General features: G+C 40.2%; 1 protein-coding gene across 3 annotated transcripts in view; it reads left to right on the top strand.

Moving 5' to 3' along the window:
• Positions 1-15,039, top strand: part of pns (DENN domain containing pinstripe) — a 168,431-nt gene extending 153,392 nt beyond the window's left edge. For all 3 annotated transcript variants that reach the window (XM_053786015.2, XM_053786013.2, XM_053786014.2), the window contains one exon: positions 3,235-15,039. In XM_053786015.2, the coding sequence (XP_053641990.1) occupies positions 3,235-3,415 (181 nt within the window). In that variant the 3' untranslated portion in view covers positions 3,416-15,039. The remainder of the gene's footprint in view (positions 1-3,234) is intronic.
• The last annotated feature ends 12,135 nt before the right edge of the window (positions 15,040-27,174 follow it).

Genomic DNA, 27,174 nt, shown 5'->3' with positions numbered 1-27,174 from the left:
TAGGATTTTCATTTAAAACTTCAGATAACTGAATAACCAACTTAAAAAGCTCATGAAATTGAGGAAGGGGAGAGGAATCGGTTGTATAGAATAACACTGGTATTTTATACACTAATATACTGTTGGTTTCCATGTTCTGATTTAATTCTTGGGAAGAATTCTACTCTGTATTCAAAATTTTTCAGTACTTTTCATGTGCAGTATACAGGTAGACCCCACACTACAGCATTTCGCTAATGCAACGGTTTTCAGTTATACCCATTCTTCATATATTCGGACTTCCTACATTAATATATTCACCACTCACTATACGCTAAGGATGAAAATATTTTAAGTGATGTGTGAACTGTATATACACTTTTTAGGCCTAGCTCTATTGCTCACCTAATATATGATGGTGTAAGCATTTTATCAGGCTTTTATATGCATTTGAAATAAAATTATTATTATAATAATAAAGAAGTGTTAAGCCACAAGGGCTATACAGCTTGAAATTGAAAAAAGGCTATGTTTCACTCTACAACAGTAGCTCAGAACCTAGCCTGCTGTATAAGCGGGGCTCGCCTGTATTCTGTTTCAAATGGTTATTTAGAATCTGACTATTGGTCCTGTCAGAGCTTGGTTGGCTTCAAGCAAGCGACTGTTGTGTTTCTAGCACATGTTTATTTACTAACATAGCAGTGTGATATAGTGTTTGTTTAAATATCACATATTTTTCAAAGGATTCCAATCAGTAGAAATATTTCTTCTCATGACCAGCAGGCGTGCGTGAGTGTGTTTGATAGGGGCGAATAGAGACAAATGGTATTTGGGACCTGACGATCTGTTGGAGCGTGGGCAGGGTAATATTTAGTGAAAGGATTCAGGGAAATCAGTTATTTTTATATAGCTGGGCTTGAGTCCTGGAAATGGGAAGTACAATACCTGCACTCTAAAGGAGGGGTTCGGGATATTGATAGTTTGGAGTGATATGTTGTGTATCTTTATACGTGTATGCTTCTAAGCTGTGTTCTGAGCACCTCTGCAAAAACAGTGATTATGTGTGAGTGAGGTGAAAGAGTTGAATGATGATGAAAGTTCTTTCTTTTTGGGTCACCCTGCCTCGGTGGGAGATGGCTGACTTGTTAAAAAAAAAAAATTGAAACAGAATAATAGAGGAAATTGAGAAAAGACAAGCGTTTTATCAGAGTGAGTGACATATATGTAGTGGAACACAGATTAAAAATTACTCCTATACATTACAGAACAGTATATACTATATTATGGTGTAATTTCCCACTTTCTATTACTGCTACTACCCAAAATAATGAAAGTGTTCCACTGTAATAGTCCAAATAAGATATAAATTATTGTATTTACTATTTTCTCCTTGTAGAGGATAGTAAGCCCAAGATCACCTGAGAGTCCAGTGTCAATTTTTTTTATATATCTTTGGTAGACTGATGTATTTAACAATTTAAAAAATGCATTTTAGTACCTCTAAACTGAATAAAATCTTTCTTTTCCTGTCCACTTTACAGCATTAGCATTGTACAAGGAAAATAGAGTATGCTATGTACAGTGGTACCTTGACTTACGAGTTTTCTGAGTTACGAACGAGCTTCAGATATGCCGCCACTATTTGGCGCAGGGACTGCCACAACATCGTACGTGGTTACCTCGCCATGGAAGCATCTCGTGCTGTGCTTGCGTTTTGTGCAGTTATTTTGCCAAATTCCTTTTTTCTAACCGTGGGTCCTAAGAAAGTAACTGCAAAGGACAGTGCTGAGGAGAGGATGCTGTCCATTGAATTAAAGCATGAAATCATAGAAAAACACGAGTGAGGTGTGTGTGTGTGTAGTCGACTTGGCAAGACAGTACAAGCATAGTATGTACTTTGTGCCTCGTGCCTTCTCTGCAAGAAGGCACGAGGCATTTACTTCCAAGATATTCACCCAAGATGTAGGCCAGTCTCCCGACTCTGGGAAAAAAAAAAATTCCAAGAAAATTGCCTTTGTTTCGGTGTTTTCCTTATGAAACTAGTGATCTAGTGCAGTTAGCCTCACAAACGCTGTTTTCTCTTATAATAAGACCTTAGAAGGGCAAAAAATGGGAAGATACGGTCAGAGCGATAATTATTTTTACCTTGGGAGTGGCCGCCACCACTCATCACATAATGACATATTTTATTCATTCTAGAGTATATATCATGTTTCTATGTTATTTATATTGTTTATTATGTCATATTAGATCAATTTTGATAGATAAGCCGTAGCGTTATATGGAAATATTTTCTGCTGCCTCCCGAGAGCCAGGAATTCCGCTGGAATGGATTAATGGCATTTCAGTTAATTTCAGTGAGGAAAGTTGATTTGATATACGAACAGATTGAGTTATGAGCTGGGTCATGGAATGAATTAAACTCTTAAGTCAAGGTACCACTGCGTTTTGATTGATTATGATATGTAATGCAATTCAGATGGCTTTTCACCTGTAGCATCCCTATCCCCCCTCCTTCAGAGTGCAAGCACTACCCCTCATATTCATATATATATTGAACTTAACATTCAAATATTCTGTACTTCAGTTATACAGTGTCGAGTACATTGGCTTTAAATTTTAATTTAGTCACCCTGATATGCTTTGCATAACCAGGGGCTTCCCACAAAATTTGTAACAATTGTATATTTTTGGAAATTTAATTTTAACATACATCAAGTCCGTTATTTTGAAACCGGTTATTGATTGGGATTGGGCCGTGTGAGTTCAAGTTTGATGAATATTTTTGTTATTAATCTGCTAAACTGAGTCCTGATCCTTTCACAAGGAACAAGAACTCAAATTATTATGCAAAATGTTTAGAATTCTTGTATTATAACAATTCCATATAATAATGAAAAGATAGTGAAAATATTTCTGAAATTGCCAGTTTTCAGAATGGTCACCATTGTATTTGTTTAGTTACAAGGCAGCAACTTCTTGAATATCTATGACTTCAAAAATTTAAATGCCAAAATATTGCCATATAAAAGGCTGCTGATGTATTAAAAACAAAGAGTATCCACAATGTAGTCTTTAGCACCACACATAAGCTGCCCTACTAATTTCAATACAACACAAATTTTGTATGGCAAAACAAATATTTAGAACTTATAAAAATGTAATGCATTGGGATTTTTTTGGATGCCTTCCAGTACAGTATGGAATTTTTAAAGCTGTATACAGCATGACTATTAATTATAATTATTTTTCCAGATCCCACCTTTTACCACGCATATTGTTACCTCTACAAAGATCTCCAATCACAAGTCACATGTATGACGAGTCATCCTTCCTTAGAGATCCACAGCTTGTGCGGGACCTAATTAATGTTTTGTCTGCTCTTAATGAATTTGAAATCATACTCGAGAGTTCTCTAACTAGGGGAATCGATTAGAACTTCAGATTCTATTACGATGTGTAAAGAAATTTTGTGCCATTGTAATAAAGGCTGTCCAGATTGTGGGGAAAAGGGAGAGGGAAGGGAGGGTCTTACTTGTGTAGGTAATATTGTTCACAGCACTGTTATAGCAAGGGAGTAATTTTGTATTAATATATGACAGTGTCATTCAACTTTTACATACAAGAGAAAATGTCTGTATTTTTTCTTTATCAGTGATCCAGGAAAGAGAAGACAATTCCATATACTGAACTATATATATATATATATATATATGTAACAGATGTAGATGTAATCTGTTTAAGTGAAGTAATCCTACGTACGAAAATAATTACTCACTCGCTTCACATATTGTGTATCAGTGTTGAATCTTTTAATGGTGGATTAGTAAAATCAATTGGATGATAGTTATATGGACACCTTTTAGAAATTTATTTTTTTATGTGTGTTGCAAGTGGCAGATTGTACTATACTGCCAGATATTTTGTTTTTGTGTTGGAAGTTTGTGAAGCTGCAGGTACAAAATACTCATATTGCTGCTATTAATCTTATTAGCATTATTTCTTTGTATGCTCAGTCTTTGAGCAAAACCATTTAATATACTCATCCAAATATTTGTGATACTGTACTTGTGTTTACAGATTTGTAAGAGTCCTCATTTTCAGTATAGTTGCACCTCGTTTATCCAGAATCATTGGGACCAGGAGCTTTCTTTTATTTTGGACAAGGAGTGACAGTAGCATAGCTGAGCATAATTATTCAACCCGGTAATGTTTAACTCCTAAACCGTGGCGTGGCATACCTGGAAGATTTTGAGAAAAAAAAAAATAATGTATGGAATGAAAGAGTGCATTTTTTATGAATTGAATAACACTAAAATGAGTGGGATCTGATCACTCGTTAACAGTGCCGTAAATGCACCAGCGGTATTTGTTTTAAAATTTTTGATGCTAAATTATGATAATTTTTCAGTTTTTAATTACTTTTAATGTGTAATACTATGTACACTAGTTTGTTAGATGTGCTTAAATTATTATTATAATCATAACTAGGCACTAAAGTACAGATGTGCTTAAAGGTATTTTAACATTCAAACATGGGTTAATGTTAACTGACACTACTACTCTTGGAATATACAGTATATATTTGTAAATATGTACAAGGAATACTGTACTTGCAATATACAGCCTCCTCACTTAGCGACATACTCGTTTACCGATGACTCTGACTTATGACAGGCTCTGACCAGTATGCATACCTAAATAATGTATGTTAAAGCTGATTTCCTCTATTCTGTTTAATACAACATACAGTACGCTACTGTACAGACATTTAAAAATGTTATGAATGGTGCAAAAGTGACATTAAAACAATATCAAAAATAGTCGACACAAACTCGCCACTATTATAGTATGCTCCTTACTTAGCTATGAATTCGTTTACCGACGTGGTCTTAGGCCCAAAACTCAGTCATTAAGTGAGGAGAGGCTGTATGTACTATGTACAAGGAATACTTAAAATATTTCAGTCATTTCAAGATGTAATACTCAAAATATGGAAATAAGTTACTACATTGTTTGATTTTATTGGGTTATCCTAGATTAAATCTACATAGTGTGATTTTTTTTTTTTTTACTATTTACTGAATTATCATGAAATTGTTGCACAGTGTTTACTGGCAGGGAAGCTGGTGGTAGCACAACAGGTCCTGGTTTTTGCTGTTTACATGTGTTATTGAGGCAGCATTCCCCATGAAGCAGTTGAGCTGAGACCTAAAATAGCAGCAGGTGGCATATTTGAAAGCACAAGAGTGATGTGTACTAGTATGTCATGCACATTTTGGTTACTTGCATTCTGTTGTCATGCACAGCCTCAGGGTTAATGTCAGAACTGTAATAGGATTCAAGAGGTAGCAAGATCTACCGCTGGAAATTAAAAATGTTTAACATACCAAAATACTGAAGTTGAAAACCAAGAGCTAAGCTCTGCTACTGAAGCAACATTGCAGTACTGTAATTTTGCTGGGATTTCTACCCACCTTCGCAACCGTTGGTCTTGTCTGCTACATAAATTTATTTCTATTAAACCAAGTATAGGTTTCTGGCCATCTTCTCGTCATGAGTATTGAGGCGCCCTGTTCCAGTCTTGAGAATTGTCAGGTTCCATATTCTGTTGGACTGCCGACTTTATCAACGAGCATACAGAATTTACCGCTGATGTTGTCAGTGCTCTAATGCCCTTACTTTACTTTATCTTCCTTTCTTGCCGATGGACCCTCTTTTAACCAAGACTCTCTCGTTGACTTTTTGACAGCATTTGATTTACTGCACAAACTTTGATGACGATGCCTCTAGCACTCCTCACAGCCATTTCTACCTCAATCTCTTGCTACTCGCTGCACTACATAACCTAATAATAATCCCTCTCCCTCTTGCTACCCAATGCCTCTGCACTCTTCCCTGCCCTTCTGTGTTGTATGACCCTTGTAGGTTTAGTGCTCTTTTTATTATAATAATGCAGTACTGTATGACCCATGTGCATTTAGCACTTAATTATGATTATAATAATCCTGAAGCAACAAATAGATATTAATAAAAAATGGGAAATTGTATAGTGTTAACTGCTGTCTCCAGATGAATCCTATTTCAGATACTGTTACCTTACTTAATGCCAGTGAATCTGGGGAAAGCTGTAACCAGCTATTCAGCATGGGGAAATGACAGCAATTCTCTCTCACCATCTTCCTCTATGTCTCTGGGGAGCACTTGGGTTTTTCCTGAAATAGTAGGTCATTTCATCTTCAGTGTTTTACTCCTGTGCAGTTGTGGTGATTCTCAGGCATGGTGGCTATTACTGACTAAATCTTGACAAATTGCATTTGCATATTTTCCTTCTTTCAACACACCAGCCATATCCCACCGAGGCGGGGAGGCCCAAAAGGAAAAACGAAAGTTTCTCCTTTTACATTTAGTAATATATACAGGAGAAGGGGTTACTAGCCCCTTGCTCCCGGCATTTTAGTCGCCTCTTACAACACGCATGGCTTACGGAGGAAGAATTCTGTTCCACTTCCCCATGGAGGTAAGAGGAAATAAATAAGAACAAGAACTAGAAAGAAAATAGAAGAAAACCCAGAGGGGTGTGTATATATATGCTTGTACATGTATGTGTAGTGTGACCTAAGTAGAAGTAGCAAGACGTACCTGAAATCTTGCATGTGTACGAGACAAAAAAAAAGACACCAGCAATCCTACCATCATGTAAAACAATTACAGGCTTTGGTTTTACACTCACTTGGCAGGACGGTAGTACCTCCCTCGGCGGTTGCTGTCTACCAACCTACTACCTAGGATTTACATATTTATGGAGAATATAATGAACATTCTTCTAGTCTGGTAATTGGAGACGAGTTGGCTTTATTGAAAGTGCTGTTTGAGCTCTGCTAAATATGATGAGAAATCTGTCAGGCTGATTATTTTCCTCATAGTCACAAGCCAATCCATACTCCAATATTTTAACATTAAGAAAGCAAATGCTGTAGGGTAGAACAATACATCCTGCTAGATGTACGCCACCTGTATTTTTCTGTTATTATGAGTTATGTGAATAAGGTTTATTTTGCATTAACCTAACATAATCAAGAATAACAAATATTAAATTTCTGTAGCACGATAAATCAAGTAGAACTGAACGGCAATACAGAGAAAATTGCTTGCTCAAATTGGAACATGCGAAAGAGGTATAAATTTACATTCCTGGCTAGACAATTTTATATAATTAGGGTGAAATGCTTGGAAAAATAGCTAAAACACGAGTTTCACTTATCAGTAAATGTATGCACAACAGGTAAAGTGGGCTGCAGGAGTATGCCACTATGCTGGAGGATTTCAAGAAGCAACACAAAGAACTGATGCCACATAACTTCAAATCACAAGATTTGTTAAAGTAGCAATGGGTAGAGCCAGTAGCATAGATTTACTAGTGTCCCTGGTTATGTGGTATTGTATCCTGGATGTATGAGGTGTGACTGTGTATTGTGTTTGGCAAAATTACTAATATAAAATTTTGACCAAGCACCCAATGTTTTATCTTTAAATTTTTAATTTGGGTCTACACTACTGTGTTAATTTTAAGAAAAGTTAAATATTTAAATTTTCACTTGTATTTTATTCCATGTATATAATTAATGTTATTTCTAAATTTACCTCCAGATCACAAAATTGTCTGAAGCACAGAAAGACAGAAACAAGTGGGCCATATTGGCCATAATTGCAATGCAGTATGTAAATAATATGCTAAAGGGTCAAATGGAAAGATGAGCTGTGTTAATTAATTTTGGATAAATTTGCTTGCTCTTTCCTGGATTGTCAGTGTATGCCATACATAACTGCATAAAATGGTGCTTCCTGTGTTTTAGCATGAAGGATCATAAATATTTATTATTTTGTTAAATTTAAGGATAGCATATACTATACAGTATTGCCAAATTTGAAAGACTTATCCACTTGCATTGCCTCAATGATTGGGGTTTCACCATCATAGTTGAAATAGTCTAAGTTCTTGTATAAGAAGTACGTACTACCGTATATCAGTAGATACTGATTTATATTTTGGTTATTAATTATTAATCTGAGAAGATGAAAAAATGTGACTTCTTTTCTTAGGACACTGAAATCAGATACTCTATGCCATTTGTGACATTGCATAGTAGGTTGGTATAGTATTTACATCTCATTGTGATGGTTAAGATAACCATTAAGAAAATCTTTTAGACATAAAGCAGCAGTAAGCATCTACGGTAACATGTTACATTGTATCCATGTTCTAGTTAGCAGTAACACCTAATATCTAGGTCCTTTTCATGTTGGAAAATACTTTAAAGTGGCCACAGGGGCTTATTTTAGTTTGACGTCATTATTTTGCTAAATTTTTATTACAAAAACGAGATTAGAAGGAAGTGCAGGGTTATTATCTAGAGGGCTAAGGAGGGATATTTAACATTTATAAATGGAACAAAATAAGTTGACTTGGAGAGTGCACAAATTGTAGTGGAGGGAAGGTGGGGTAAAGGTCATATTAGGATAGGTTGGAGGGAGGGGCTATGATATTGTATACTTTGATGCAGAGCGTGCAGGTTCAAATTCTGCTGGAGACTAAGAGATAATGTGTGTAAATAATTTTGCCTGTTTGTGAATTGTTAAGCATGCATATACGTATTGCTACCTAACACTGTCTCTGGACTTGAGTCCTGGAGGCAGGAAGGGCAGTGCCTGTACTTTAAAGGAGTGCAGATGTTACAGACAGAGGGGTATTCTGATTGTGATGTCAGCACACCTCTGGAAAAGTGCAATTTAGTGAATATTGGTGAATGCATTTTCTTCTTTTGGTCACCCTGTCTTGGCTGGAGATAGCCATTAAAAAAAAAAATTACATATTTTTTAAACGGCTATTTCCTGCCAAGGCAGAGTAACCCAAAGAAGAAAACGTTTACCAACATTCATTCAATCATCATCATTCCAGAAGTGTGCTGACATCACCAACCCTCCTTTAAAGTACAGGCACTACCTTCCCTAGTTCCTGGATTCAAGTCCTGCTAAGCAGTTTCCCTGAATTTGGGGGGGGGGGGGGCTTAAGGGGCTACAGCCCCCTTAAAAATATTTCCCTCAGCTCCCAAATAAAAATAGTAATAATGCTGCTGCTTTAAAACAAGTCTCCTAGCATCCTCTTCCAACCAGATAGCCACTCCTAATCTTCTCCAGTATAGAACTTCTGATGCTATTCCTGCTTGCACTTCAACACATCCATTAAAAATAATTTGTTTCCATTCACTTTAATCTAACATGCTTTCGCAAGCCCACTAGCCTCTTGTACTCCCCCTTCTAATGCAGATGTATATACTGTCAACCTGTCCCTGACCATGCTTTCTACATGCCCAAAACTGTCAACAACCACTCCTTAGCTCTCCAAATTATACTCTTGCTCACCCCACATTGTCTTTACCTTTCCACACACTGAATTCTCTGCATGATATTAACAGCACACATTCCTAACAAACATGACATCTCTAGTCTCTTTTGCTGCAGCATTTAAAACTCAATATATAAACTTTTTTTTTTCCACAGACTTCAACACACTGCCCACTTTTTTCCCTTATCAATTTTATGGCTCATTTCATCTTTCACAGGCCCATCTGCTGACATGCCTACTCCCAAATATGTAAATACATCCACTTCATCTTTACTTCCCTCCAGTCTGATATTCAGTCTGTCATTGCCTAGATTTTTTGTTTCTCTCATCACCTTGCTCTTTTCTACATTCACTTTTAATGCCCTCCTTTTACATGCAGTCTCAAATTTATCCATCATCCTTTGTAATTTTTCAGAATCACCTAAAAGAACTGTCATCAGTAAAGAGCAACTGGGATAACTTCTGCTTTGTATCAGATCCAGCATCTTTCAGTCCCACACCACTTCCCAACACCTTAGCATTTACTTTCACAGTCCTATCTACACACATATGATGTTACACATGCCTGTGTAAGTCCTACTTTCACTGGGAAAGTCCCTCTCCCTCATACATACTCTAACCTGAGCCTCACTTATTGCATGGAACTCTTAACTGCATTCAGTAACTTATTCCATACATTTGCAACAACTGCTACATGGCTTTCATATCTACCCTATCATATGCCTTTTCTTAATCCATAGATAAAACAAATGGGTCCTTACCTTTGTCTTAGTACTGCTCATTTACATGTTTAAATATAAACACTTGTTCTACATATTCTCTACCCTTTCTAAGTCTTCCCTATTCCTCTGCAATCTTACTTTGTATTACCCTGGCCCTAACCCTTTCAATAATAATTTTATCATAAACTTTAACTGTTATAATCAACAGGCTTATTCCCCCTTCCCCCATAATTCTTACATTATCTTTTCTCCCTTTCCTGTATGCAAAAGGACCTAGTTAGCCAGACTCAAGTCCTGGAGGTGGAACAGACAATACAGTGGTACCTCGGCACACGAACAGCTCCCAGCTTGAACAATTATGTAAGTGTATTTTTGGGGGTCTGAAACAGATTAATCTAATATACATTATTCTTTATGGAAACAAATTCGTTCGGTATCAACACTCAAACAGCCTCCTGGAATGAATTAAGTTCGTAACCCAAGGTACCACTGTACCTGCACTCTGAAGAAGTGATAGTGATATTAAAGTTGGGGGTAAGCTGATTGCGATGTCAGCACACTTCTGGCAAGACAGATTTAGTGAATGGTGATGAATGTGTTTCCCTTTTTGGGTGAACTTGCCTTGGTAGAAAATAAATAAATAATTAAATTAAATATATATATATATTTTTTTTTTTCAACAAGTCGTCCGTCTCCCACCGAGGCAGGATGACCCAAAAAAGAAAGAAAATCCCCAAAAAGAAAATACTTTCATCATCATTCAACACTTTCACCACACTCACATGACTCAAGAAATCGTATGGTGTAGAAATATACCTAGTTGGATGAATCTTATTGTGGCTAGCTGGTCTAGTGGCTAACGCGACGGGCTGGAGTTTTGAGACTCTATGACCGCGGGTTCAATCCCGGCCGGGGGTATGGTTTACCACACTCACACATTATCACTGTTTTTGCAGAGGTGCTCAGAATACAACAGTTTAGAAGCATATACATATAAAGATACACAACATATCCTTCCAAACTGCCAATATCCCAAACCCCTCCTTTAAAGTGCAGGCATTGTACTTCCCATTTCCAGGACTCAAGTCCGACTATATGAAAATAACCGGTTTCCCTGAATCCCTTCACTAAATATTACCCTGCTCACACTCCAACAGATCGTCAGGTCCCAAGTATCATTCGTCTCCATTCACTCCTATCTAACACGCTCATGCACGCTTGCTGGAAGTCCAAGCCCCTCGCCCACAAAACCTTCTTTATATACATATATACATATATGCATACATACATACATACATTGGTCTCAGTGGCCATCTCCTACCAAGACAAGGTAACTCCCCCCCCCCCCCAAAAAAAAAAAAAAAAATCACTTTCATAGTCATTTTCTTACCAGAAGTGCTGCTGATGTTGCTATCAGCATCATAAATGTTACTTTGTACATCTCAACATATTATCTTTTGAACCATTTGGGTATTTTCCTGCAGAAAAATATTAAATATAGGAATAAAAATTAATTTTATCTCCAGGAAAAAGACATTCCCATTGCCCTTCTCCCTTCTGAGACTGCTGTTGGAAGAAGAAACAAATTACTACAAATTGATACTGCAAAAATTATTAGAATCACTAGTATTTACAGGATCTGATTCATTTAGTAATACTGTAATATTGTAAAAAATTGAATGGTGTACAGTTGTTTTAATGTTACCATAAGAAAAGACAAAGGCAGTCAAACTGGGTATCATCTTTACTCTAACACTTGGTTAAATGTCCCAGTACTAGTGCTTCCGTGTGAACCTGGGGTCACTAGACCTCAGTTTAATATTAATTTTGTTGCAGAATTTAAGTGTTAATGTTTGAAGTAAAATTTACATAACAGAAAATTTACCTATATAAACAATGGAATAAGCGAACTGCCAAGAAGTAGGATCAAGCAAAGATACAGACTAGTTCCTCTCAACTGTGTGCTTTATAGTCATACAGAGGAACACACAATACCAAGTTATGTATCTCAACACACTATCATAGCAGGTAAGGATTAGGTGGTTAGTAACAAATGGGAAGAGGCATAATAACATTGTCAGTGTTGGCCCAAGTTTCTGGCTCAACATCTGTCCTAATTATGTTGAGCTCCTGTCACTACCACAATTTTCAACACCAACCTCAGCTGCTGTGATGGGGTAGGGAAGTTCATGTGTGCTCTGCCCTTTCAATACTAGCCTTCATACTGTGCTGTTATTGGGTTTAAAAGTTTGTGTTGTGCTCTTTATTGTACTTTTATTTTAATCAAAGGGGAAGAGTGCTGAACTCATATTGTGCCTAGGGAATAGGAGGCATTTAGGTTTGATCTAAGGAAGGGAAGGGCAAGTTCAATTACTTGAGGCATGGCTTCTATGGGTTTAGCACTTACCACTGATTAAAATATTTGCTTCACTGCACCTACCTTGAGGGGCTTTCCTCTACAGCACCTGAAGGATTATACATTGAGGTGTTTGTTTTTGTGTATATGCAGTTAGTTTTCCTGAATCACAATTTTAGGGATTAAAGTATTCTTGACTGGTGGTGAAAGGCTTGTGTGCAGCCTTAACAACTCTCATTACAGCTGCATCTATAGCACTTTATAAAGTTCACACAAGCAAAATATTATTCAACAAGACTTCTTGATAAGTTTTCTTTGTTTCACCCTATCAGAGCAGTATGACTAAACATAACACTTACTTCCTGACCAGCTCAGATTTATCTCATTTTTATTTCCCTTTATTTCATCTTCTCAATTAATACAAATCTGTTTTATCAACTGACACTACACACTTAGTCATTATAATGGAGTAACATTTAGTAAATTCTGTGACTGAAAGGTAGTATTTTGTTCTATCTACTAGTGAGATTTATATACCAAAGTATTTTGTGATGTGTTGGTTAGTTGGGAATACATGTCTTAATCTTTAGTTAACAGTTATTAATGTCTTATATCTCTTTGATGTGCAGTACAGTACTCCCTTTCTCTGAATGGGGAATGAACTACCTTGTAAAGTTGCTTTTTTGCTGATGGCAGTGCTTTTCAGAGATTTGTTAGAGAAGGTGCAAAGGTTGGAGTTTGGGAGGGTGGGAAAGGAAGGAAGGATAAAGCAAACAGAGGGGTTGGAGAGGGATTGTGAAATTTTGTGAGTGGTAGGGGCTTCAGCATCCAGTTGCTGTCTGTTTGTGTGTGTGTGTGTCTGTCTGTCTCTCTGTGTTGGATTGGAATGAGTGAAGAAGTTATTTTTGGGATTTTACATGATGTTAAAGTAAGGTAATATTTCATAAGGGATTCTGGGGGAACTGGTTAGCAAAACTAGATTTCTGAAAGATGGGTGGGAATGTTGTTATTCAGAGTCATTTGAATTAAGATATCTGTACACTTTTGGCAGGTTAGCTATTGAATGAGTGATTGATAGTGAATGTTTCCTTATTTGGGAAATGACTCTGACTGTATTACAAATTTTGCCATGATGCTCAATTTGTTATCATTAGAATATTAGAAAAGTACTAACAATTATTCAATGACTTCTGTTGGGCACAGTAGGCACTTAACTTTTTCTATCATGTAAATTTGGCATGTACATGTAATATGTTCCCTGTGACTGGTTTTGAGGACCCATTTACCTTGTCTGGGGCCAGACTTTCCTATTGATTTTGGTCAACCTGGGTGTTGCTAAAATTGTGATAAAAATGTAAATGGTTGAAATTGTACAATAAAGATATCATTCTAGGTTAGGAAGTACTGTACTATATTTTAAGTAATTGTGCATCAACAAAGGTAATTATTAATGCCACATTGTATGCAAATGATTTTTTTAAAGTTACTTACAAAAACAGAATCAAAAGCTCAATTTAAATGTACTGTATTTATGTTCATATACACTGTAGCTCATGAATCAGTGAAAAGAATGGTACACACATTTATGTTCTTGTACTGTACATAATTTTGTGAAGTTTAGTGTGAGAAGGAGTGCCATGCTGATAGCAAAGACTTTTGGGAGTCCTTGAGCTGTGATACCTGTCATGTTCATAATTTACTAAGCCCCTAAAGCAACATGAAATATTAAGCACTCCTGAATAACTACTGTACTGTAATGGTTTGATAAAAATCACAGAATCGGTGAAGCTTGAACCCATGGCAGCCAAGTTCCAGAACTCACAGGCTAGCATGCCAACCACCAGGCCAGCTGGTTTTAATAAGATTCATCAAACTAGGCACATTTCCACACCATAGAGAGGATAGCGTGGGCCTCTTTCTGACCACAAATGCATATTTTTTTTTTTTTTAACAGACGAATCCCACACCATCATGGCTATGGTGAATAGAAACACACTTAGTTGGATGAATCCCACTAGAGTCAGCTGGCCGAGTGGTTTACGCACCGACCTGCAAGTCACAGGACTCGCCTGCCAAGGGTTCGAGCCCCACCTGTTTGCAATCATGCTATTATGATTTTGTAAGTCATAATAGTTTGTTATAATTATGAACATGGCTTTCATCTGTAGCTGTATATTTGAGCCTTGAGGGTTCAAGTTGGCTGCACGATATTCAACTTTGATCACGAGTACAAAAGTGGTACTCCTGCGATAATGCTGATCGTATTGCAATTCTCATTGGGTGCCCATATTTAGTGTAATTATGTGGATAAAAAACTGTTGTCACAATTTGTATGAATAATTAAATGCAAGGCAATATTAATTTTGTACTCATAGTACAAGCTGTTACACTTGTTAAAAGTGTGTTAGTATACTGTAGCAGAGACTGCTGTGCTGTCACTATCAGACATTTTATCCCATTTATGTACGTTAAGAACAAAGAACTGGGGCTATTGCTCAGCTCCCAAGTCCTAATGGTGTAAATGTATATATGTATTGCATGAACTGAGTTTTAATGAAATAAAGATGTTAAAGAATTTTTTCTTCTTTTTCTACTTGCAGAAACACTAATTTCATCTTACAAAAACAGCTTAGAAGTAAACTGCTAAACTTTCTACATTACTGTAGTATAGAGACATTACTCAACTAAAGTGAGCAGTTCAACATAATGTGCTTGCTCCAATTAACCATTACAAATTTTTACAATTACCACTGTCAACATAATGCAGGTTTTTCCATCAGGGAAATGGATGGTCAAAAGAATTTTAATACTGTCCTATTTATGAGCACAAACAATTCATTTCCAGCATCTACAACACCCTGATGCAGTAAATGACCTAATTGCCAAGATTATTATTATTATTATTATTATAATCAAAAAGAAGCGCTAAGCCACAAGGGCTATACAGCGCTGCAGGGTAGGGAAGGAAGCAAGGGAATTGGATGGCAGAAGGGAGGGGGGATGATCAGCAGGTTACAGAAAACAGCGGGGCAGGGGATAGTACGGGGGTAGAGGGTAGCAAGAGATACAAGTAGAAAGGGCTGAAAGTATCAGAATTTGTGAAGTAAGTCAGTCGTTGTCAAAAAGTCAATGAGAGAGTCCGGATGAAAGGTGGGTCCATCAGCGAGAAGGGAAGGTAAAGAGAGAGCAGCGGGGCGAAGACGACGACAGAGGTAAATTCTGCGTGCTCGTTGATAAAGTGGGCAGTCCAACAGAATGTGGCTGACTGATAATGGAGCTTGGCAATTCTCACAGAGAGGAGCAAGACGCCTCTCCATGAGATATCCATGAGTAAGACGAGTATGGCCAATGCGAAGACGGGAGAGAGTAGTCTCCCAACCTCGACACTGGTGATAAGAAGACGGCCAGTAACCTATACTCGGTTTAATAGACTGAAGTTTGTTGCCGAGCATAGTAGACCAACGTTGTTGCCAACGGGTGTGAAGGTGGGAAGATATTACAGCAAAATAGTCCGTACATGGAATACCTCTATAAGAAACTGGTAGGTCATGTACTGCTGACCGCGCAGCAGTGTCTGCCTGTTCATTGCCCTGTACGTCAACATGACCAGGGACCCAACAAAAAACAATATCTTTATGCTTAGTAAAGATGCGGCGTAGCCAAAGTTGGATACGGAGGACTAAGGGGTGAGGTGTATCAAATTTTTGTATAGCCTGTAAAGCACTAAGGGAGTCTGAGACAACCACAAATGATGACACAGGCATAGATGCAATACGGATAAGTGCTGTAAGGATGGCATATAATTCAGCAGTAAAAATACTAGCTGAAGATAGTAAATGCCCTTGTACGACGCTGTCCGGAAACACTGCTGCGAATCCTACGCCGTCAGAAGACTTAGAGCCATCTGTGTACACAGCAATGGCATGAGAATGAGAGTGAAAGTGGTCAAGAAAAAGAGAGCGGGAAGCGACCGTAGACAGTTGGGCTTTCGAGCAAGGGAGGGAGAAAGAACAGACTCGAACAGCTGGAACTTCCCAGGGGGGTAGGGAAAAGTGAGATGCTACATGTACATAGAAAGGTGGTAGTTGAAGAGAAGACAAGAGCGAATGAAGGCGAAGAGAGAAGGGACGGAGTAAGCAGGGGCGGCGAACAAATAAAGAATGTCTACTAATATCAGTGACCATTCTATAAATGGAAGGATTGCGGAGATCATGAGAGCGTACATAGTAGCGCAGGCAATGGGCATCACGGCGATCGGATAAGGATGGAACGTTCACTTCTGCATAGAGGCTTTCGACAGGGGAAGAGCGAAAAGCACCAAGGCATAAACGTAATCCTTGGTGATGGATGGGGTTAAGGCTAGAGAGAGTAGCAGGAGATGCCGCTGAATAGATCTGGTCACCATAATCAAGTTTCGATAAAATAAGGGTGGAATGTAGGTGAAGGAGGGTTCGACGATCAGCTCCCCACGAAAGATGAGCAAGGGTTTTAAGAAGGTTCAGCCGGCTGTGACAAGTTGCCTTCAGAGAGGTAATGTGAGGTTTCCAGGATAACCTACGATCAAAGAGGAGGCCCAGAAACTTGACTGTATCACGTTCAGGGATACGTGAGCCATAGAGGTACAAAGGATGATCAGAGATGACAGAGCGTCTAGTGAAAGTGATTTGGTGGGTTTTAGTGCTGGAAAATTTAAACCCATGTGTGGTGGCCCAATTGGAAACACGGTCGACTGCATGCTGGAGAGAAACTGTAAGGAGGTGACAGTCAGCGCCTGCACAGGCAATAGCGAAGTCATCAACATAGAGTGATGACCAAATATTTGATGGAAGACTAGAGGCCAAATCATTAATAGCAAGGAGAAAAAGTGTTGTGCTCATAACACATCCCTGGGGGACACCTTCAGCTTGGACAAAGTCCGGGGAGAGCACATTATTAACCCGAACACGGAAATGCCTGTCAGTTAAAAAGTTCTTAAGGAAGGATGGTAGATTGCCTCGAAGGCCTAAGGAGTGGGCTTGGGCTAAAATATTATACCTCCAAGTTGTGTCATATGCCTTCTCAAGGTCAAAAAATATGGCAATAACTGAGTGGTTATTCGCAAAGGCATTACGAACATACGTATCCAAGCGCAGTAAGGGGTCTATGGTAGAACGTCCCTTACGAAAGCCATATTGGCGAGTGGAGAGACTGTTGTGTGTCTCTAAATACCACACTAAACGTCTATTTACTAGATGTTCCATTACTTTGCAAACTGCACTGGTAAGAGCAATGGGACGATAGTGGGAGGTTTCATGTCCCGTAGTGCCTGGTTTGCGGAAAGGGAGAACAACGGCGGATTTCCACAGCTGTGGAAGAACTCCTTGTGACCAAATAAGATTGTAAAGGCGTAATAGGACTGCAAGGGCTGACTGATGTAAATGTTGTAGCATACGAATATGAATGTCGTCGGGCCCAGCTGCCGATGGTCGACAAGCTGAGAGTGTTGCCTCCAGTTCTTGAAGTGTAAAAGGCACATTATACTGTTCTTCTCTGAGAGAAGAAAAGTCCAAGGGTGCTAACTCTCTGGCAGACTTTGAGGAAAGAAATGAGGGGCATAGATGGAGTCCCTGAGAAATACGGACCAGATGATTGCCAATTTCATTGGCAACATCTAGTGGGTTTGCTATATCAACACCGGCAACCCGCAGAACAGGAGCCGGGTCAGGAGAATATTTACCACTCAGTTTTCGTACTTTTTTCCAGACTGCACTCATAGAGGAAGCAGAGGTGATGGTGGAGACATAATCTCGCCAGCAAGTGCGTTTAGCGTCACGGATGACATGGCGAGCGATCGCACGCTTCTGTTTAAAATCAAGGAGTCGCTCTGTGGTTCTATTGTACCGGTACCTGCCCCATGCAGCGCGCTTCAAACGTACTGCACGAGCACAAGCAGGAGACCATCAAGGCACGCATTTCTGAGAATGCCTGCCCGAAGTTTGGGGTATAGAATGAGAAGCTGCGGTGAAAACGGAGGACGAGAAGAGGTGTAAAAGCTCATCGATGGAGGACGAAGAAGGAACCTCTTTAAAAACAGTCAGGTGTGAGTAAAGGTTCCAATTTGCCCGATTAAATTGCCAGCGTGGGGTGCGAAGAGGTGGCGAATATGAAGGGGAAGTAAGAATGATTGGGAAATGATCACTGTCATGTAAGTCCGGGAGAACAGACCAAGTAAAGTCTAATGCGGCGGAGGAAGAGCAAACTGAGAGATCGATGCAAGAGAGAGTATGAGTCCGAGGATCAAAATGGGTGTGAGTACCTGTATTTAAAACATGGAGGGGGTGGGTGGCAAGAAAAGCCTCTAACTGAATTCCACGGGAATCACAGTGAGACCCTCCCCAGAGGAAATGGTGGGCATTAAAATCACCAAGTAACAGAATCGGTGGCGGTAATGACGAAACAAGGAAGGCAAAATCCGGAATAGATAATGCCCGAGAAGGAGAGAGATATAAAGAACAGAGTGTATACCACCTATGTAAGTGGATACGGGCTGCTGTGTAATGCAGCGAAGTATGAATAAATAGCTGATGGTACGGAATATCAGTGCGGAGAAGAAGGGCACTTTCATTAAAGGTCCCATCAGGAAAAGGATCTGAAGAATACAATAAATTATAGCCTGAGATGTGAGAAATAACAGCAGAGTGTAATTTTGGTTCCTGTAAGCAAACACCAACAGGGGCAAACTGGGAGAGTAACATCTGAAGCTCACCCCGATTACCCCTGAGGCCGCGTATATTCCACTGTAAAAAGGCCATGATTGGCAATGATAAAGATACTTGAAATCCGCAGGTAAGGGTTCCTACGGACTAGAAGGGTTAGAAAAGTCCACATGCGGAGGCAGTGGAAAATGTTCAAGCAGCGAAGGAACGGTGCGCTGTGAAGAAAGGAGTTGCGCAGATGGAGCAGAGGAGAGAGAAAGAGCGGAAGGTGGATCAGTGTCCATTGATGGTTTGGTCTCTGCAATATATTCAGAGATTGCTTCAAGTGTTTCGGAATTCAGAGATGTCGTATGGGAGACAATATTGGGAATGGTAGGGGGAGGATGAGTAAAGATTGGAACTGTATTGGACTGTACCAAGGTAGGGGGGGGCGAAAGGGTGGAGGGAACTGGAGAAGCGTGGCAGGGGACAGAAGAGACAGGAACCTGGGAGGTGGCAGAAGAGGAAGAAACTTGGGAGGGAACAGGGGAGGAAGGTACATTACGAGGAGGAGGGTGAACCTCTGCACTTGTAACTGAGCCAGTGAGAGGGGAAGAACTAGGGACAGAGACAGGGAGGGTAAAATGAGGAGGTGGAAGATGGGTAGGAGGTGATACCGGACCTTTTTTTGACTTTTGAGAAGTAGAGGGACGATTGGGAAGAGGTGTCGTACGAGGTCTCGTCGATACTGAGGCTTGTAAGAGAGAACTCGAAGAAGCGAGATTAGACTGAGGCGTTGAAGTAGGGACGTCTGAGCCGAGGACAGCAAAAGGATTAGATACAGGAGTGATTATGGGAGAGGTAACCACAGAGGTGGGTGTAGAAGATGGGATACCAGAAGTGGGGGGACGTTTTGAAACACGGGAATAAGAAACACGTGGGAGTCTCCCTTGGAGGCGGAGATGAGAAACTGCCATGGCATAAGGGAGACCTTCTGTCTCTTTGAGGTAACGGATTTCCCGCTCGTTTAAATAGACCTGACAACGGCGAGAGTACGAAGGGTGAGCCTCATGACAGTTAAGGCAAGAGGGAGATCGATTGCAAGACGTATTAGAATGGTCATCGGCACCACAGACTGGGCATTCGGCGATAGATCTGCAATATTTCGCTGGATGGCCAAATCGCCAGCAATTTCTACACTGTTGTGGTGTAGGGATCACCTTTCGAACTTGTAACCGATGTCCTGCTATATAAACGGAGGATGGGAGTTCTCGGCTGTCAAAAGTTAAACGAGCCACATTGCTAGGGTATCGTCTCCGCCCACGGGCAGGAAGAACGTAAGTGGAGTTCCAGCTGTTCTAGAATGTCGGTGCCACATGTCTGGAAATTTTGTTGAACTATGGTATGGGGCAGAATAACGGTACCACTACAAGAATTGAGGGAATGATGTTTTTCAAGGGTGACAGGAACAGTATCTATATGGGAAAGACGAGAGAGCTCACGAGCCTGGGTAGCATTCTGTACGGTAATGATGCGCGTACCGCTCTTAAGAGCATGAAAAGAAATATCTTTACCAACATGGCGTAGGAGTGCCTTGCCAATACTATGGTCAGAAAGATAGGCAGTAGAGGAAGTTGGTCGTAAAGTGAAGAATTTAGTCCACTGTTCAGTCTGAAACTGAGCGTGGAAAGGTAGTGAAGGACGTGTCGATCGTTTCTGAGAAGAACGAGAAGGTGAAGGTGGAGAAGTATCATCAGCAGGTAATTGTCGTTGACGTTTAGGCGTGGGACCAGAGTTGGTCCGACGTGGAACGGGTCGGCGATTTGAAAATTGCCGCACCGTAGAGGGAGAGGCCGGAAGCATAGTCAGAGGAGAGCGAAGGTCTGATAAATCGAAGGAGTCAGTCGAGGCCTCAGTACCTGAAGCGGGTGAGGAAACAGCACCGGCAATAGGTACAGAGGCATGAGGAATGTCTGAAGAGTGGTCCAAAGACGAGGCGGGGTCAGAACGGGGTGCGGTATCAAGAAGGGGCCCGGGGGTACCAGGTATATGGACTAGGGCTGCCATGGTTAGGTTACTTCTTCCTTTTTGTTTTTAAGAAAAAAAAAGAAAGAAGAAAAGAAAATAAAAATAAAAAAAAGAAAAAAAAGGGGGGGACCGGGGAGGGATAGTTCCTAGGAGGAATGAAAGGGCCAGAAATCTCCCTCCGCGCCCAAGAGGACTCGACACCGCTAGTAGCGCAGATGCAGCATGGAACCCGTGCCATACCCTACCCTTCATGCCAGTAAACCAGCAATCTGGGATAGCAACCTCACATCTGCCGAGCTACCTCGGTGGACAAAAGAGAGGGCGGCCGGATATCCGCCACAAAGCATACCTCCTTCAGCCACCACCCCCGGAATCCGAAAGGTGGCTTCCAGAGATACACCCGTCGCCCAAAAGACACCCAAAGCTAATTGCCAAGAGTCACATCTTTGACCAAGACTCGCTCAACTTTTTTTTTTTTAGAAACTAACTTGTACACAACACTGACACCACCACCAACCCCTACCCTTGCATGCCCTGTACTCTTAGTGCTGTAAGTGTAGGACACGCTTTTTTATAATAATAATTCCAATCCCCCCCAGTGAAGACAACAGAGGAAACAGTATATACGAGGAATTTCTTGGAGTCAGTGAGCACATAGTCCTACACTTCGATTTCCTGGAGGTTGGGACAGAAAGAGTGCAGAGGGATGCAGAAAAATAAAAATACTATACAGGTAATTACACAGAAATGAGTGTCTGAATGAACCTCAGTGGAGAAGGGAAATATAAGAAAAGACAATACAAGAAAGCAGAGAGATTACTCAGGGTGTGCCAGGAAGCCACCAAAGTAACCTATTTTTAGGAAATAATTGATAAAATTAAAACTTTTACTATGTCAATTGCCAATTCTGGGAGAAACAATAATTTGGCCTTGCATGAATGCAAACAACTTAATGAACTGAGGGTTTGAATCCATACCAAGCTAATCCTAAACTAGCATGCCAGTGTGGTATACACTATACCAAGCTGGCCCAATAAGATTTGTCCAACTAGGTGTATTTCTATACACACTAGGAAAATTAGCATGGCCCCATTGTGCCCACAAATGCAAGTTTTTACAGATGAATCACACCAGCATGGCAGTGGCAAACTCTAGCTTGAGGCCCTTCAAAGTTGTTCTGAATTACTCTCAAAATCATAATGATACAATTGTCAACAACTCACTGAATGGTGGGATTTGAACATGGCATGCCAGTCCTAACTAGCAGGCATGTGTGTAATCTATTTATGGTCACAGTGGGGCCCAAGCTACCTTCCAAGTGTGTACAGGAATACACAGTTGGAAGCAAATTTTTTTTTTACTTTACATGCTGTTGGAGTGTGAGCAAGCTAAAGTGTATGAAGGGATTCAAAGAAACCAGTTTGCTGTATTTGCATAATAGAGGTGGGAAGTACAATTCCTGTACTCTGGAAGAGGAGTTCAGAGTTGCAGTTCAGGGGGCCATTTGAACTGTGATATCAGCACACTACTAGCAAGACAGCAATTGAATAAATGAATGGTGAATGCATTTCTGTTTTGGGGAGAGGAGTAACTACAAGCAAGCCAGTGCACTGGCCTTCTTGTTTTAAGACTGGCTTGCCATTAGTTCAAACCCTATGTTCAGTAAGATGTTCCATTTACTCTCGTGTGAAATCTTATTATTCATACACAGGACACTTATCAACGCTAAAAGATATGATACAAATTATATGGCTGTGGCATGAAGATTATTATTATAATAAAAAAGAAGCGCTAAGCCACAAGGGCTATACAGCGGCTGTGGCATGAAAAATATGATGATTTTGTAGCCAAGTAAATGGAGTCCTTGCTAAGATATCAACAAATGATAAGATAATGAGAATTTATCTTTAAAAGTTAAAGAAGTTATGAAATGGTCAGAACATGCAAATTATAAACATTTAACCCTTTCACTGTCTGTCAAGTAGATCTACGTAACTGATGCCAGAGTCAGTCACGTGGCTAAAATATCCGATTTTTTTGTTGTTTTATGGATTTTTACAAGGTCTGATTAAATTATTGGTGTTATGTAAACCATGACCAATCATTTCTGCTTAAATTTTATTTGAGAAATGGGGCAGACATTATATTTTTTAATTCAAAATCTTAGGTAGTACATTGGTAGACAGCAACCACCCAGGGAGGTACTACCATCCTGCAAAGTCAGTGTAAAACAGAAACCTGTAATTGTTTTACATGATGGTAGGATTGCTGGTGTCCATTTTTCTGTCTCATAAGCATGCAAGGTTTCAGGTACGTCTTGCTACTTCTACTTACACTTAGGTCACACTACACATACATGTACAAACATATATATACACACCCCTCTTGGTTTTCTTCTATTTTCTTACTAGTTCTTCTTCTTGTTTATTTCCTCTTACCTCCATGGGGAAGTGGAACAGAATTCTTCCTCCGTAAGCCATGCGTGTTGTACGAGGCGACTAAAATGCAAGGAGCAAGGGGCTAGTAGCCCCTTCTCCTGTATATATTACTAAATGTAAAAGGAGAAACTTTCGTTTTTCCTTTTGGGGCCACTCCGCCTTGGTGGGATATGGCCGGTGCGTTGAAAGAAAGGATTGCTGGTGTCTTCTTTGTCTCATAAACATGCAAAATTTCAGGTATGTCTTGCTACTTCTACTTACACTTTGGTCACACTACATGTGCATGTACAAGCATAAATATACACACCCCTCTGGGTTTTCCTCTATTTTCTTACTAGTTGCTGTTCTTGTTTATTTCCCCTTATCTCCACGGGAACGTGGAACAGAATTCTTCCTCTAAGCCATGCGTGTCATAAGAGGTGATTAACATGCTGGGAGCAAGGAGCTAGTAACCCCTTCTCCTGTATACATCACTAAAATTAAATAGAGAAACTTCTGTTTTTCTTTTTGGGCCACCCTGCTTCGGTGGGATATGGCCGGTTTGTTGAAAGAAAAATTCAAAAAAGAATGCAAGTGTAATATAAGAGAGGTCTGGGGACATGATTAATGAACAGAAGAGTTTTGCATAAAACTGGCCAAATTACAGACCTCTGTGTAGGTTATAGGGTAATTTTGCTAGCTGAATGGGCAATTTTTTGTACTCAATTGATAGAATGGAAGGCATACTAGTGAAACAGCAAAGAATTTGGCTGAATATTCTTAAAATAGAACTCAAAGTGGGTAAAATCGACAATGTGTAAATTGTGCCCAGACCTCTTAGCTTTGCACATGCATAATTCTGTAAGTTTTCCATCAAATTTTGTATTTTTGGTGTCATTACCTTCAAAAAAACATTCTCTACCATTTCAGAAGATTTTTTTTTTAAATGTGGACACTGTGAGCACTTAATTTCAGGGGTTTGGACAGTGAAAGGGTTAAGAGTAATGCAAGTAATTTAACAAGGACATTAATATAAAAGAATTACACAGATTCATCGAGATTATACATGTTTTTAAATGTGGAAAGAATATCAGTATTACATTCAAGGGTGAAACACTACATTAATATTGGTCATACAGAACCTGGAGCACTGGGAGGCAATCAGAATTGATCCAAGATATGTCAAATTCCTTGGATCAAGTGCCCCTCACTGGTATCAAGGCACCTCCCTCCCTTGAGGGGAGCCACAGATAAAGAAGTACAGGGTAACAAAGGTTTTTGGAGACATGATAAAAATTTTCATATTATTTGTCTGCTTTGCATGTTATAAGTGAATATACTTAATGAAACACATGGAAGGAAGTTTGTTGAAATGAGAATTATCTCACATTGCTTTGTGGCAATAACCACGACATTCAGAGGTCACAAACAGTTCCACTGCTGTAATTCCAACATTTCATAGCCATCCTTCCAAAATGTTCACATATTATTATTATTATTATAATCAAAAAGAAGCGCTAAGCCACAAGGGCTATACAGCGCTGCAGGGTAGGGAAGGAAGCGAGGGTATTGGATGGCAGAAGGGAGGAGGGATGATCAGTAGGTTACAGAAAACAGCGGGGCAGGGTATAGTACGGGGGTAGAGGGTAACAAGAGATTGAAGTAGAAAGGGCTGTAGGTATCAGAATTTGTGAAGTAAGTCAGTTGTTGTCAAAAAGTCAATGAGAGAGTCTGGATGAAAGGTGGGTCCATCAGCGAGAAGGGAAGGTAAAGAGAGAGCAGCGGAGCGAAGACGACGACGGAAGTAAATTCTGCGTGCTCGTTGACAAAGTGGGCAGTCCAACAGAATGTGGCTGACTGATAATGCAGCTTGGCAATTCTCACAGAGAGGAGCAGGGCGCCTCTCCATGAGATATCCATGAGTAAGACGAGTATGGCCAATGCGAAGACGGGAGAGAGTAGTCTCCCAACCTCGACACTGGTGATAAGAAGATGGCCAGTAACCTATACTTGGTTTAATAGATTGAAGTTTGTTGGCGAGCATAGTAGACCAACGTTGTTGCCAACGGGTGTGAAGGTGGGAAGATATTGCAGCAAAATAGTCCGTAAATGGAGTACCTCTATATGAAACTGGTAGGTCATGTACTGCTGACCGCGCAGCAGTGTCTGCCTGTTCATTGCTCTGTACGTCAACATGACCAGGGACCCAACAAAAAACAATATCTTTATGCTTGGTAAAGATGCGGCGTAGCCAAAGTTGGATACGGAGGACTAAGGGGTGAGGTGTATCAAATTTCTGTATAGCCTGTAAAGCACTAAGGGAGTCTAAGACAACCACAAATGATGACACAGGCATAGATGCAATACGGATAAGTGCTGCAAGGATGGCATACAATTCAGCAGTAAAAATACTAGCCGAAGATAGTAAATGCCCTCGTACGACGCTGTCCGGAAACACTGCTGCGAATCCTATGCCGTCAGAAGACTTAGAGCCATCTGTGTACACAGCAATGGCATGAGAATGAGAGTGAAAGTGGTCAAGAAAAAGAGAGCGGGAAGCGACCATAGACAGTTGGGCTTTCGAGCAAGGGAGAGAGAAAGAACAGACTCGAACAGCTGGAACTTCCCAGGGGGGTAGGGAAAAGTGAGATGCTACATGAACATAGAAAGGTGGTAATTGAAGAGAAGACAAGAGCGAATGAAGGCGAAGAGAGAAGGGACGGAGTAAACAGGGGCGGCGAACAAATAAAGAATGTCTACTAATATCAGTGACCATTCTATAAATGGAAGGATTGCGGAGATCATGAGAGCGTACATAGTAGCGAAGGCAATGGGCATCATGGCGATCGGATAAGGATGGAACGTTCGCTTCTGCATAGAGGCTCTCGACAGGGGAAGAGCGAAAAGCACCAAGGCATAAACGTAATCCTTGGTGATGAATGGGGTTAGGGCTAGAGAGAGTAGCAGGAGATGCTGCTGAATAGATCTGGTCACCATAATCAAGTTTCGATAAAATAATGGTGGAATGTAGGCGAAGGAGGGTTCGACGATCAGCTCCCCATGAAAGATAAGCAAGGGTTTTAAGAAGGTTCAGCCGGCTGTGACAAGTTGCCTTCAGAGAGGTAATGTGAGGTTTCCAGGATAACCTACGGTCAAAGAGGAGGCCCAGAAACTTGACTGTATCATGTTCAGGGATACGGGAGCCATAGAGGTACAAAGGATGATCGGAGATGACAGAGCGTCTAGTGAAAGTAATTTGGTGGGTTTTAGTGCTGGAAAATTTAAACCCATGTGTGGTGGCCCAGTTGGAAACATGGTCGACTGCATGCTGGAGAGAAACTGTAATGAGGTGACAGTCAGCGCCTGCACAGGCAATAGCGAAGTCATCAACATAGAGTGATTACCAAATATTTGATGGAAGACTAGAGGCCAAATCATTAATAGCAAGGAGAAAAAGTGTTGTGCTCAGAACACATCCCTGGGGGACACCTTCAGCTTGGATAAAGTCCGGGGAGAGCACATTATTAACCCGAACACGGAAATGCCTGTCAGTTAAAAAGTTCTTAAGGAAGGATGGTAGATTGCCTCGAAG

Source organism: Cherax quadricarinatus, chromosome 50, assembly GCF_038502225.1.
Source record: "Cherax quadricarinatus isolate ZL_2023a chromosome 50, ASM3850222v1, whole genome shotgun sequence".
NCBI classification, from domain to species: domain Eukaryota; kingdom Metazoa; phylum Arthropoda; class Malacostraca; order Decapoda; family Parastacidae; genus Cherax; species Cherax quadricarinatus.
The sequence above is the reverse complement of the archived record's forward strand: the minus strand, read 5'-3'. Positions and strand labels throughout refer to the sequence as shown.